At 38.3% G+C, this 13,841-nt stretch overlaps 2 protein-coding genes across 4 annotated transcripts in view; one reads left to right on the top strand and one right to left on the bottom strand.

Annotated features, from left to right (window-relative positions):
- Window positions 1-7,158, bottom strand: part of LOC105395474 (ubiquitin thioesterase trabid) — a 35,052-nt gene extending 27,894 nt beyond the window's left edge. Inside the window, exons 1-8 of one of the 2 annotated variants that reach the window (XM_048630563.1) lie at window positions 6,926-7,158; window positions 6,271-6,605; window positions 5,368-5,451; window positions 4,011-4,110; window positions 3,020-3,120; window positions 2,263-2,350; window positions 1,669-1,782; window positions 488-635 (exon numbers count right to left, since the gene is read on the bottom strand). In XM_048630563.1, coding sequence (XP_048486520.1) covers window positions 488-635; window positions 1,669-1,782; window positions 2,263-2,350; window positions 3,020-3,120; window positions 4,011-4,110; window positions 5,368-5,451; window positions 6,271-6,423 — 788 coding nt within the window. In that variant the 5' untranslated portion in view covers window positions 6,424-6,605; window positions 6,926-7,158. The other variant, XM_048630564.1, reaches the window with a different exon arrangement.
- Window positions 7,159-8,369: 1,211 nt separating this feature from the next.
- LOC105395473 (nucleoplasmin-like protein) lies at window positions 8,370-13,301 on the top strand. Of its 2 annotated transcripts, XM_011567426.3 has the most exons (6): window positions 8,370-8,524; window positions 9,389-9,528; window positions 9,900-10,025; window positions 10,575-10,700; window positions 11,946-11,996; window positions 12,512-13,301. In XM_011567426.3, the coding sequence occupies exons 1-6, from the start codon at window positions 8,503-8,505 to the stop codon at window positions 12,611-12,613; spliced, it is 567 nt and encodes a 188-aa protein (XP_011565728.1). In that variant the 5' UTR covers window positions 8,370-8,502; the 3' UTR covers window positions 12,614-13,301. The 2 variants fall into 2 exon arrangements, with proteins under 2 accessions (XP_011565728.1, XP_011565729.1); XM_011567427.3 differs by lacking the exon at window positions 11,946-11,996.
- Window positions 13,302-13,841: the final 540 nt, after the last annotated feature.

Genomic DNA, 13,841 nt, shown 5'->3' with positions numbered 1-13,841 from the left:
AAATGTGGTATCATTGACGGTCTATATCTTCGCTTCTACCACACCGATTTCCACCAAATTTTCACTGAAATGTAAATAATTTATCCCTCTATCTAGATATCTCACCGTATAGCTAGATGCACCAGCGTGTGCCCCGCGTCGAAGGCACTTAAAGCACATTTAGGGACGCAAGAGCTACCAAAAAACCAAGGCCATCTTTGACGGCATATATCTTAGCTTCTACCGCACCGATTTCCACCAAATTTTCACTAAAACGTAGTTTATTTATTCGTCTTACCGTATAGCTACAATTTACTCCACTCACCGTATAGCCACATGCACCAGCGTGTGCCCAGCATCGAAAGCACTTAAGGCGCATTTAAAACGCTCCTACCACCAAAAAAATTGTGGTATCATTGACGGTCTATATCTTAACTTCTACCGGACCGATTTCGATCAAATTTACACCGAAATGTAGGTTATTTTCTAGGCAATTCAGTGCTCTTACCGTATAGCTAGATGCACCAACGTGTGGCCCGCGTCGAAGGCGGAGGCGCGGTTGAGCAGCGCCACCTCGGGCGGGGTGAGCGCGCGCGCCGGGTCGCCGCCGCCGGACAGGTACGAGTGCACTAGCGATATGTCGCCTTCTACTACGCCTGGAAGGGGATAGAAGAGTTGTTGTTATTATTAAAATCTTTATTGCAAATAATAAAGGGAATTTTGTCTTCTTATTGCACCAGTGGTAAAAGAAATTGCCGTTAGTCCACGCCAGTTTAGCAAAGATTAGGGATCTTTACCAAAAGTTAAGTATCGAACCCAAAATTATGCGATAAATATAGATAGAAAAGTAGGAGATGGTTAAAAAGCTCGTTCAACGCATATACTCGTATACTCGTTGATCACGAATATTGTCGTTAGTAATTCGATAGGCGGTTCACTGGAGTTTGTATACGTTTTAATAGTTTCTCTTAGAACAGGGGCGCTGATCAACATTATGCATAGTTATCTAACGTCTTGAGTGGACAATATTCGTAACTGTTTGAACTGTGTGCCTAGTGCGACATACCGTGACAAGCCTGCAGCCACAGCCAGTCATACTGTTGCATATGTCGTTTATACCTGCGGATGACGTCATCGACTGTGTGCCTAGTGCGACATACCGAGACAAGCCTGCAGCCACAGCCAGTCAGACTGTTGCGTATGTCGTTTATACCTGCGGGTGACGTCATCGACTGTGTGCCTAGTGCGACATACCGAGACAAGCCTGCAGCCACAGCCAGTCAGACTGTTGCGTATGTCGTTTATACCTGCGGGTGACGTCATCGACTGTGTGCCTAGTGCGACATACCGAGACAAGCCTGCAGCCACAGCCAGTCAGACTGTTGCATATGTCGTTTATACCTGCGGATGACGTCATCAACTGTGTGCCTATACTCGACGAAATATAATAGGCCCGTTTGGACAGCTCATGTATGGGATGACAGCTGGTGTCAAACCTAAATCATGAAAAATCTAAACAATAAGCAACTTTTGGTGCTTTAAAAGTTCTTTTTTTCTTTCGACCGTTAAATAATAAGCCAGATTATGTGTCTTTTTATGTATTTCATCAAGTAAATTAAGAGTAAATAGCAAATTTGTGTAGCTGTCCATACGGGCCTATTATATTTCGACGACTATAGTGCGACATACCGAGACAAGCCTGCAGCCACAGCCAGTCAGTCTTGCGCTTGGCACGCCGCGCCGTGTCGAGCTCCGCACTGTCTTGTATGGACGCGTTCTGACTGTTGCATATGTCGTTTATACCTGCAAAGGACATAATATTTGTCATTAATAGTGGATGATTAGTATATGGGTACATATGAATACTGGGGCGTAACTATAGGTTAAGAAAAATGGACAAAGTGAGCTATCATGTAAGTGTTAGGTATATGATCGGGTTTTCTCTGAAGGACTTCTTAGAGATAAAGCCACCATATTGTTCCTAGTTTATAAATATTTTTGTATGTTTTGCTATATTGGTGATTTTCTTCTACTTTACCCTCCAGGGAGCATTGAGAGTTCTACTAGAATAGAATAGAATATAATTTTATTGGACGTAAAATTTTACAATTATTTATCCATTATCATAATATTAATCTACCACGATTTCACGAAGGCCCCGTCATCAAGGAGGAAAGAAATGGGGATAGAAACTCCTCGAGCCTCTTTTCAACTTTTTGCTTATATCTAGTACAATTGTACTCTCAGGAGGGGTCAGGTGTGCTTGCGGTCGTCTGTACATACCGACTTGGGTCCGGGGCGCGGGCTGCGGGCTAGAAGCGCCGCACATCGCGCACTTGAGCGACTTGGGCCAGTTCTCGTATGTACATGTCTGTGGAACGAACGATAATAATTATAGACAAGATAAGACTGTAAACCCCAAACGGGTCGCCTTTCGCCTCGCCTCGGGACAAGCTCGCCTGATTGACGGCGAGGTGAAAAGCGGTCTGTTCAAGGACTAAATTCCTTCCTAAGCTTGAACCATTTCCACCACGCTGGTCCACTACGGGTTGGTTGCTCACACATCTGGATGTACTAAACAGGTTTGGACAGATAATAGAATAGGATAGCAAAGCCAATGATACGATGGGTCAATGTTGTTGGTATATAGTCTATTTTGTTTAACAAACGAGTACCGAAACTTGTTTACCGCGTTGCTATTGGTCCACGTGATTTATTACTGCTTTTCTTTTCTAACAATGACCCATCATCTCACTCTGTGAATATCAGAAATGTGCAAGGAACATACTCAGTACTCGATTGTTAAAATAAATAGACTAAAGATCTAGATAAAATATAAGGGCCTTACCACAAAAACTTAGACAGTATTTAACAGGTGTTTAGCGCTGTCAAACGCCTACAAAATCTGTCAAATTTCGTTTTAAACACTAGTTGAACATAGTTTAAAGTTTTTTGTGGTAGCACAGTAAAGGTTTGCACAGAAAATAGCAAAGCCAATGATGCGATGGGTTGGTATATCAGATGTTAAAGCTACACTTACAGGGCAAGGCCACTTAGGCACGCAGGAGGCGCCGGCCTGCGCGGGCGGGGACGCGATGCACAGCGGCCGCAGCCGCTCCGCCACCGCCTCCGCCTCTGAAACTATACACAAATTGAATTATAATTATAAATAAATAGTCATTTGTTTCGGGTTGATTACTATCTACGACTAATGGCCTACGCACACTGAGACGGCATGGCAAGGGATTTTAATATTTAGGTACTAATGGATATTCAACCGTAATGTTACAGAAATACAATATAAATTGCTATGCTTTAATCGGCCGTAATGTTACAGAAATACGACATAAATTGATATGCTTTAATCTACCGTAATGTTACAGTTGCTATGTTTTAAAATAGTGATGTGTCATTGAAAAACGTATAAAATCTAAAGAATATGTATCTTACCCAATAAATGTTTTCATTGAAATAAGAAATGTGAGCAGTAGCTTAATATACTCTCAGGCCAACAATTTTGTTGATCTGAGAGTAGGTATACTTAAAATTGTATAACAACTACCTACCCACCTTAGTCATAGATCTGTGTGAAATATTCAACATTCCCCACGCAAAGATCGATATAAACAAAGAGCATGACTCGCCGTCGTGAATACGTTATCGGAATACCTACTGGCTATTCCATTTGTCACGGTTTCGAAGACCAACGGTAATTTTAAAACAAAATTAAAGTGATATTTCTTGATTTATATAGGTAATGCACCAGTTAAACAATGATTTGATGACTAATGTGTGCAAGATGTGTGAACGGCTAAACTCATTTTGATCAAATACAAATAGTCAATCAGTATTTTGCATTTAAAAAAATAAGACTAAATCTACATATAGGCCGGTGCTCCCAGTGCCGGATCAACTGTATTTATATATCCGACACCCATAACACAGGTTCTGCCTAGCTTGGGGTCGGATGACTGTGTCTCACACACCAACACCACATATTTATTATTTATACATTAATAACGTGGCCTCACCGCTGGAGTCCGGCGGCGGCGGCGGCAGCGCGCTGGCACCGTCCTGCAGACGGAAGATGTCCTCGTTGAGGAGAGGCTTGGCCGAGCGGCACATGGTGCACTGAGGGGAAACATAGCAGCATGTTTTACACTCGTACTATAAGTACAGTTCCAGGGCTAGCAAGGGGCGTAATTAAGACGTGAGAAAAGTTCTCCGTCGCGCTCGCTCTTGTGGTTGTGAGTGAGTGCGATGCAAAACTTTTGTTACGTCTTATCTGCGCCCCGTGCTAGCCCTTCTGGAGTGTTACTTTATACTGACGAAAAACGAACGAACGAGAGTGGTTGTGCAATCGGCACGATTAATACAACGAGATATAGTGATCGTGGCTCGCATAACAACGCTCCGAAATTTAGTTTTTCGTCATATAGTTCTGGAGTGGAGGCTTTGAAGAGGCAATTAAGCGTGACTGGGGTGGTGGTGGTGGGGTTGGCTGGATGAGGTAGGCAGTGGAAAGGTATAAGACCGGCAGTGGACCTTTATGTACTGTCGATTATGGTGATGTCTTACTAATAGATTGATATTTTATGACGGCGAAACTTTAATTTGAAACTTGAAAATTCTAATATTAGGCATGAAGGAAACTGATATATCCTTGATGGCATCTTTAAGCCGAGAATTTCTAGGGATCGAATCTCATCCATTAAAATCGTACCTACACTAAGATGATTCTTACATTCAAACTCGATTAAGAAACAAATTATATTCTTATTAGAATTAATAATATGCTCTAAACACTCTTTAGGTCTAAAATCGTGTCTTCGCACATAAATAGTCATAGATTAGACACTCGTAGATATGATAATAGCATACGCACCGCGTCGCGAGAAAGTTGGAAGTTCACATAATATAACAATGTCTGCCAACAATATTAACGTTTTTCATGTGAGAATTAATGCTTATTCTTTGCATGTATTGTGACTTCTTCTTGACTAGGTATTTAATTTGTTATTTATACATACATATTTCTGATACAAATGAAGTTATCCTTCTAGTTATAATGGGAAAAATCAAACCATAATAAACTGCACATGCACTTTCACTTTCGTACCTGGATAAACTAACAAACCGATTTTTTTAATCTTTTTTTTTTTCATTTTTTTTTAACCAAAACATGTTAAATTTTTCATGATGTCCAGCAACAGCAGAATCTCCTATAGACAATGATAATGTCACCATGATAGACCTGTCCCTAGATTAACCTTAACATAGGCTACTTTTTATCCCAGAATTCTTATAGGAAAACCATTTTAGGTGAAATGAAGCCACTATACTTTTGTGTATGTTATATGTTAAATGTTATACATGTTAAATGTGTACCTTGCGTGACTGGGGGAAGTTCTCGTAGGTGCAGAAGTCACAGTTCCACTTCCCAGAGTTGTCGGGACAAGGACTTGCTGTCATCTGCAAATAAAAGTTTAACTAATTAAAAACCAAAACTTACTTAATTACTAATTACTTACAATTTATTGTATACCTTCTGGTTAAATTGTGTGGGAATAGCACATATTAAACATACATAAATTCAATTAAAACATCTAGGTATTAGTAAATATTCAAGTAGAAAGCTCTTACTTATTTATGTATCTTAAATTAATGGTAGGTATTATATAAACATTTTATATAATTCACAGCAGTGAGTTCCCCCCTTCATGAAATATGCATGTGTTTGGTAAACTAATAACTAAGCATTTAAAATTTAAATGAGTGCAGGGTGACTAGTACCATTCAGCTATAGTTAAATTTATTCCATTGGTTTTATTGTTATATTTATTTACTATAGGTACAAAACATCATAAAACTATTTCCTGCTTAGCCAAATTTTTGAAATGGTAGCCCTCTTAGTGAGATCAGACAATAGACTGGTATAGTGCTTAGCCTACTTTTGTGTAGACCTACACACAGAAATAGATCTAACTAAAGGCAGTATGGAAGCTGAATTTAAGGAAATGAAAACTCATCTAGCGCGACACATTTTACTTGTACTGTGACTTATGGACGGGAAGGAATAACATCTTTGGCCATAATTTCTAGAGACCTAAACTAGAACCTAGAGAGGTTTCATTGGCATAGTGCACTATTGACATAGAAAGCAAGATATAACATTATTATTTTTTCTCTCAGACGCATCTATAGGCCAGACTGTGAAATTGAAATGGTACAAATAAATAAGTGACTTTTACAAACTATATTAATAATACAGTAACAGTGACACTTCCTTACCTGAGGGATGTGAGTTTGTGACACATTGGTGGAGGCGTCCGCGGTGCCGCCACCCTCAGCCCCCGAGGCCTCCGTGGCCCCGCACTCCGCGCCCGCAGGCTCCAGTGAGAGAGACGCAGTATTGTTACTGTCATCTTGTACCTCTTCACTCATCTTCTCAACCGTTATAGCATTGAGAGTATTAAGCACTGGCACTGCACTTAACTTGCTCCAAATGACTATGATATTGTCATTGTAGGGTTTTGAGACTTCAGGCTTCAGGTGTTATTTGCACAGGTGTGAACAGCTGTAGATTTGACACCATTAATTTCAGTATCCAGGGTGGGTCTTGCAACCTGCAGTGAAGACAATAACATCAATCTTGCGTCGTTTAAACATAAACTAGATCACAAACTTGCACAATTGAACTGTCGTATTGTGAAATGAACGCTTTCAGCTATGTTTTGCACACAAATCGCATACGATTCAATCCCAGCGATTGGTGGATAGAAATTAATGCCCACCGTTCAATATTTATAGAGCACTACAGAATGTTTATAGTGGCAAAATTGGCATCGTTTCGTTTTCTTCACATTGGCGTCGTTACACAACATAAAAATGCATAGCATCAGTGGCCTAAGGTCATGAACAAAATCAGAAGCAAATTCACTCACACTTTAAATAATGGTTCTCACTTTAGATAGACTTCTCACCAAAATAAATTATGGAAATGTAACTAAAATGAAGCTAGGGAAATGGGAGAAACATAAAGTAAATAACGGATTAATCGGAGATCAAAGCAATATTATGTTATAAACGGTATTGTGACAAATAAATTTATGTCAATCGTGGATTGTGGAAAACGAGATCGCTCGTTTGGAAAAATCTGTCAATGAAATTGTTTTTTTTTTAAGTGGTTTGCTTATTTGATTGTTGCTTTCCCATTGGCCATCCATCAATGACGGACTGATATTTGAGAAATAGACCAATTGAAAACTTACTAACAGTATATAGTAGCCAATCACAATCAAGCAACTTCAAAATCAAGAAACTTGAAAGTTAGAAATATTGTCTATGGTATTTCTACTGTCCTCAGCTACTGTCATATTCTAATCATAGAGTCAGGCAAATGTCTCAGAATAATAACAAACTATTTCCCAGCAGCGTCCACGACGCCAGAATGTACCTAGAGAATTTTTGTGTTTATATGTTACCACCCCACTTGGCTATTTGCATATTTGCTAAAACATGAGATGAGAGATGAGAGGATGGCCCATAGGGCATATACCTGTGTTCCTGTGCATCAAATATCCAAACGAAACAAAATTATGTGGTCTATGGTTTTGTAATACCAGCCTATTATTTTAAAATTCCCATTTCCTAATCAATTTACTTTTACATAACCTTAGAACCTTTGAACCGATTATTTTTACTGGTATAAGACGTGTTGGGGTAAGGCATATAATCCCATCCCATGTCAGTAAAAATAGTATAAATCAATATTATCGTATACTGCATTCATTTTTACATAGCACAAAAGGTAAAATATCTTAGTGTGTCTTTTTATTTTGTTTATTTGTTTAATTATATTTTTTGTAGTATACCTACTTACATAATATATTTGTGTAATAACATTATGATTAAAAAGACACACAAATATATTGTTGTTGTGGTTGACCTTTTGTGCCAAGTAAGAATTAATGTAAGTACTTATATAGGTAGATATAAGTGGATTCGTGTTTCGTTCGGATTTTTCATGGATTGGCCAAAGTTGGACGATTTTGTACAAAAAAAATTCGCTAAGTATAACCTCACTTAGAAAAATCGAATATATCTTAATATTGAAGTTGCCCTCTCTGTATTTCCAGTCGCTCACTTAGTAATGAAGTCGCTCGGATAAAATTTTAATATCTGAAATGGATTTATCACAGTCCACTTTTTGAGAGCTCGTTCTGGATTTTATTATAAATCAATATTCGTTGTCAGTTTAGTTAATTTTTCGCTTACTCAAATTCATACCACTCAAGTTATTAAAACAGTATGTCATCATCAGTCGCAAAGTTTTTTTTTGTCCGCTCGTTTTATAATTCCCCTTATAAAAGCCAACTTGGATGTTTCAAAAAAAGTTTTTGATAAAAAATAGTAAAATAGGATAAAGCAGATGTTTAGTCTGGCAACATTGGTCTTCAGATTTGTGCGCCGGTCTCGCACGTGAACGTGTTGCAAAAATCTCAATAAATTAGTGAAATCACCATGTCGGACGAATATTTCTATGGTAAGTAAATATCTTTAATAACTTGTTAAATCAATTTCTATTTTATTTTCGCTCTTAGTATCATACTTTATCTATTATGCTAACCAAAAGTTGAGCGTCTGTTTGACACCCGGCTCTTTCGCCATTTTATATCGATGCTTCTTTTAGTCCTTTTTTGTATACTATTTCATGTTTTACTACGCAAGTTAGAGCACCTTTATTGTAATTACACCTAAATGTTTCCAAAATGCCCTTCATTTATCTTCATGGATCTCTGTTGCCGCCATTTTCAATTCACTCTCAAAGATGGTGAAATTGCTATTACTTTAGTCAGTTTTATAGCAGTAGTAATACTGTAACTATGCGGAAAATCTTTGTAAGGGCTTATAATATTACCAAGTTATTGATTTTATTCTATATTTTAGCTACATAATTAGTTTGTAGATGTATTATTCGTACGTTAGGCGGCGGGCTATTTGAATTTGGCGTCCAAGCGCCGAGGCGGTCGGCCTGCTTGCATCACCTTTCGTGGAATTTTTCCGTATTATTATTATCAATTAACGTCGACATCCACGACCTTTGTTTACCCGACCGTTGTAAATTGTTTTGAGGTTATATACTTACCTAGTTGTCAAATTCACACGAGGGGTTGGTTCATGTTTCTTTCACCGGTTGCTGTCTTTCGTTATTTGAGTTCCGTATAATTAAGAATTGGCGCTATAATCTAAAATAACAGGTGGACTACATAGCAGCCTGTCTTCATATCAACTTTAGACTAAATGGTTTTGGTTTAACATATCACACAATTTTATACTTACCTAAGTATGTGCATTGTACAAACCACATAATACCATACATTTAACCAGGGCACTCCATTGTTTCCAGGTGTTACCCTATCTGCCTCCAAACAGTCGGAGACATGGGACCCCGAAGCGAAGGCAGAGTACCCCCGCAGCAACAAACTCCTCATCCGCCAAGCACTCTTAGGACCAGATGCCAAGCCCGATGAACTCAATGTAGTCCAGGTAAATATTTAGTTCAAACATGGTATTAAGTTCTGGTCATTGTGTTGTATGATTGAAAAGTATAGACAAAACTGACTCAAACATATCTTCTGATCTTCTTCTCCCTAGCTCAGATGATTTCGGCCCAGCCGATTGTGCCAGTTATTTTGTTTCAGCAATCAATGTAAATTATAAGTATTTCTATTGTTATCATCCTTACACGAAAATCAGAACAAAGAATGGATGGCACAAAACCTTTACCAACAGTACAGCTGGGTCAGCTATGAAGGAGGAATACAGCTTCAAAGTTGATTCAAGATGTTCCCTTCACACAGCACTGTACTTTTTAACTTTTGAAATTTAATTGTAAATTTGCTATCGTCTATTTCCAGGTGGAGACAATGTCCCTACAGGACTCAATCAAGATCCCAGTAGCCGTGTTGAAGGCAGGGGAGAACAGACATGCTCGCTTAGATATTGAATTCCCTGACGCACCAGTCACATTCACACTTATTCAGGTAAGGATCTTGAATTTGGCATAGGTTTTTTATCTAGTATTCAGTAAAACTGTAGTCATGAGTAGGGTCTGTGGTACCAAATCGGCACATGTTTCAGATTTTGTACTAATAAATATGAATTGAATATAATTTTGATCATATTTACCACAACCAACAGCTGCTATATGGATAACAAAGACCTAACATAAGTCCTTTGTTAACTTGCAATACAATGAAATTACAGTGCATTGTTTTCAAACATTAAATAAATCCCTCAGAAACTATGTAAAAATTTGATCACTCTTAATTTTTACAATCACATTTATTTTCCTAGTTTTAAATATTTACCAGAATCTGTGATCTTAATTTTACAATTACACAGAGATATCAACATGATGACAACAACTAACCATTCAATTTGATGGGCGCGCAAAGTCGTTCTGACGATGCGAGGCCTATTTATGATTTCTTTCGAGGCATTTGTCTGATTCCAACTTACAAACTATTTTCATTTATACTACAGAATATCCTACCAACTCATAGTTAAAATCTTGATGATGTGTGTTCCAGGGTTCGGGCCCAGTGCATTTGATTGGCCAGCACTTGCTGGGAGCGCTTGTGGAGGAGTTTGAAGACATGGAGGAGATGGAGGAAGAGATGCTGGATGAGGAGGAGGGAGATGACTCTCAGTTCAAGGTGAGCTTTCTGTCAAGTATTCTAGAGACATACTGGAATAAGAGTGGGATTTGGAATTTAGCTAGAGAAGGAGGCTATATTCTTATGATGGTTTGAAAGATCTTGTGATTGCATCCATTAGTACTGTGGCCTGGGATTTGTAAATAAATTGAAGTTATTCATTCCAATTAAATTGAATAACATTAAATTGAGCAGTGGCGGCTGCACCTCAAGTGCGCCCGTGCAACGCACTACCATTTAAAAACCTTCTAAATATGTACCTTCCTTCTTCCTATACCATACTAGGTACGTGTAAAAAAAAACTTAACAAAAAATACCAATATAACAACCGTAATACCTAACCTAAACAGAAATTACATAAATCTGATTATCGTTACGAGTTAAATGAAATCGAGCTGGCCTATTTTGATTTCTACTGCGAAAGAATTAGATCTTATTTTTGCTTGAACAAAAACGGCCTCGTGCGCTCGGATTGTCGCACGGGGCGAGCTCCTACATGTAGTATGAAACAGGATGGAAATCGCCCGGCGCGTGAGACGGAAGATGCTCAGTACAAACTGTATGCAGTTCTAGGATAAATTCGTGCGCCGCACGCGACCGGAAATTGCCGAAATAATACGAATGACGCCACGGGACTCGGAGGCGCGGGCGGCGGCCTTGACCGGTGGCGTGACCTACGAACGATGCACTTGTCATGTCATTGTCAGTTTCACCTTTCGCGTGCGAATACGTAATTAATTTGCTAATTACTTATTAACTAAGAAAGTAGTAAAGATTTCGTGAGTGTGTATGTGTGTGTGTAAGTGAAAATGAGTGCAAAATACAATATTGACTTCATAAAAAGCAATAGGACATTGCAAAATAGACTGGACAATATATATAATATAGATAAAATACTTATAATTTTTTTACTTCTAATATTGTAATAGTTAATCTATTTTTCTCCAAAAAATTACTAAACCCATAAAGTGCACCACCGGGTATCTGAGGCACCAGCCGCCACTCAAATTGAGGATATTCTATGCAAATATGAGTGAATCAACTAGTGAGCAAATTGCTATCAGTAGTATCTTTCCCATTTATGACTGAACCATCTATCCCATAGTCATTTACCTTCCAGATGATGATGTTGGCAATTTGTTTTTTTTTGCTAGCCATATTTTTAATTACGTTTGCTGTAGAACACTTGAGTTTTATCTAGTTATTTTAATTGAATAACTTACTCAAGATTCACTAAATTTACAGGAAGATGAAAATAAACGAAAATCCTCAGCAGGCAAGCGCAAGGGCAATGAGGTACTGAAAACCTTGAAATTTTAATGAAGAAAATATTTATCTATTTAATATGCAAACAGAGGGAAAAGGACCTTAGCCAGGGGTCTCATTCAAAAACCTCCCCTGATTCCAAATTTCATATAATTTGCCTGCATATCACATTCTACGATGATGATGCAGGTTGTGAACAATTGGCTGGTTTTCTGTATGCTCATTCTGTTGCCCTTTACCTTCTGATAGCAATACAGACTAAACACATAGGAAAATCGTGTATAGTAGTATTTATGCAGTCATAGTCTTTGTTATGTGTTTATTAAGTTTATGATGTCTTACGTAGTTGTAGTGTAGTTATTTGTATAAGTATCAATATGATGATAAACATTAACCAAATATTTGATGGACGCGCAACGTCGTTTTGACGGGGCGAGGTCTGCTTATGATTTCTTTCGAGGCATTTGTCTGATTGATACTCTGCACACTAGTAGTACTTCTTATGTAATTTAAGACGGTGAGTAAATAAAGTCGCCTTGTTTCAGGATGAAGACGACGAGGAGGGAGAGCCCAAGGGCAAGAAGGCGAAAATCTCCAACAACGCCAAAGGCAAAGCGCCCTCGCCCAAAAAGAACGCTAAGAAGTGAGCCGCCTACCCAGTCAGCGACCGCGCCCCCCCCAGCCTACTGGACGCACCCCTTCAGTCCTGCAACCCGTGACACTGTTAAGACTGAGCGGCCGAAGCGGCTGCTATTGAACATTTGTGTAGGTACACGTACCTAATGTGATCAGATAGTATTCTTTACGTTAAGGAGCGGCCAGTAAGGTCTCAGGCGGGAGGCGCGGTCGCGGGGATCATCCTAGTTGTAACTAGAATGGTAATTCTGTCATAGGTTTAGCGTTGTAACAACATGCGTGAGCGAGTGAGTGAGTGAGCGTATTATTTTTGTGTTAGCTACTTACTGGTCGAAGTGATGTCCAATCCAAGTGGTTACCGACGGTCGAGTGTGACAAAACACTTAATTTTTTTAATTATATTTTTTCTAAACTAAATTCACCATTCCTTATTGTGGTATAGTTATGAATGTGAAATGTAATATTTAAGTCTTATTCATGCTGTATTTTTAAGTTAAACTCTACTTAAGGCGTAAGCATAATCAGTGTACTAAAGACATTGGTAATTTGTTGAAATAGCCGTGGACAGAATTATAAAAATTGAATTTTTCTAACGATTTCTCAATTCTGAATGAAACCCTGATAATCTACTATAGTTTTTTTGTACATATAAAAACATAAGGACGGTAACAATAAAATAAAACCATTTCTAAACATCCATTACGACTTTTATTTAATAAGTTCCTTGACTTAACTTCAGTTAGGATAGGATGCGGCGCTATGCTAGTGCTATTCATATCTCTAGAAGTTTGCCAGTTTGATAAAATAGAAAATTAGGTAGTAGGTACTAGTGATGTAACGAATATTCGCATTCGCGAATATTCGCATGTTTTTGGATATTCGCATTCGCAAAATTTGGTGCGAATGTTTTGCGAATATCAGTACTTATTAGAAAACACTATTTGAAAATAATGGTAGGTTAACAAAATCGAAATCCATTCATCTATAACCATTTTACTTATTACAAGTTACCATCTTAATGACATTACCGGTCTTACTTTATCACTTGGTATTATTTATTTAACTACTTTGGGAAACGAAACTTAAGATATAGTGAAGGTACCACCTTCAATATTTCGAAAGGTTTTTGATCGAGTTCTCTACATGTTAGAATTTTGTCACATTATCAGAACTGGTTGGGTTATTGTTATTCATGTAAGGTCGCTTCGTATACTTGAATATAAAAACTAACTCTGTTTC

The sequence above is a fragment of the Plutella xylostella genome, chromosome 26, assembly GCF_932276165.1.
Source record: "Plutella xylostella chromosome 26, ilPluXylo3.1, whole genome shotgun sequence".
Classification (NCBI taxonomy): Eukaryota; Metazoa; Arthropoda; class Insecta; order Lepidoptera; family Plutellidae; genus Plutella; species Plutella xylostella.
Note: the sequence above shows the minus strand (reverse complement) of the source record. Positions and strands in the feature narration are given on the sequence as shown.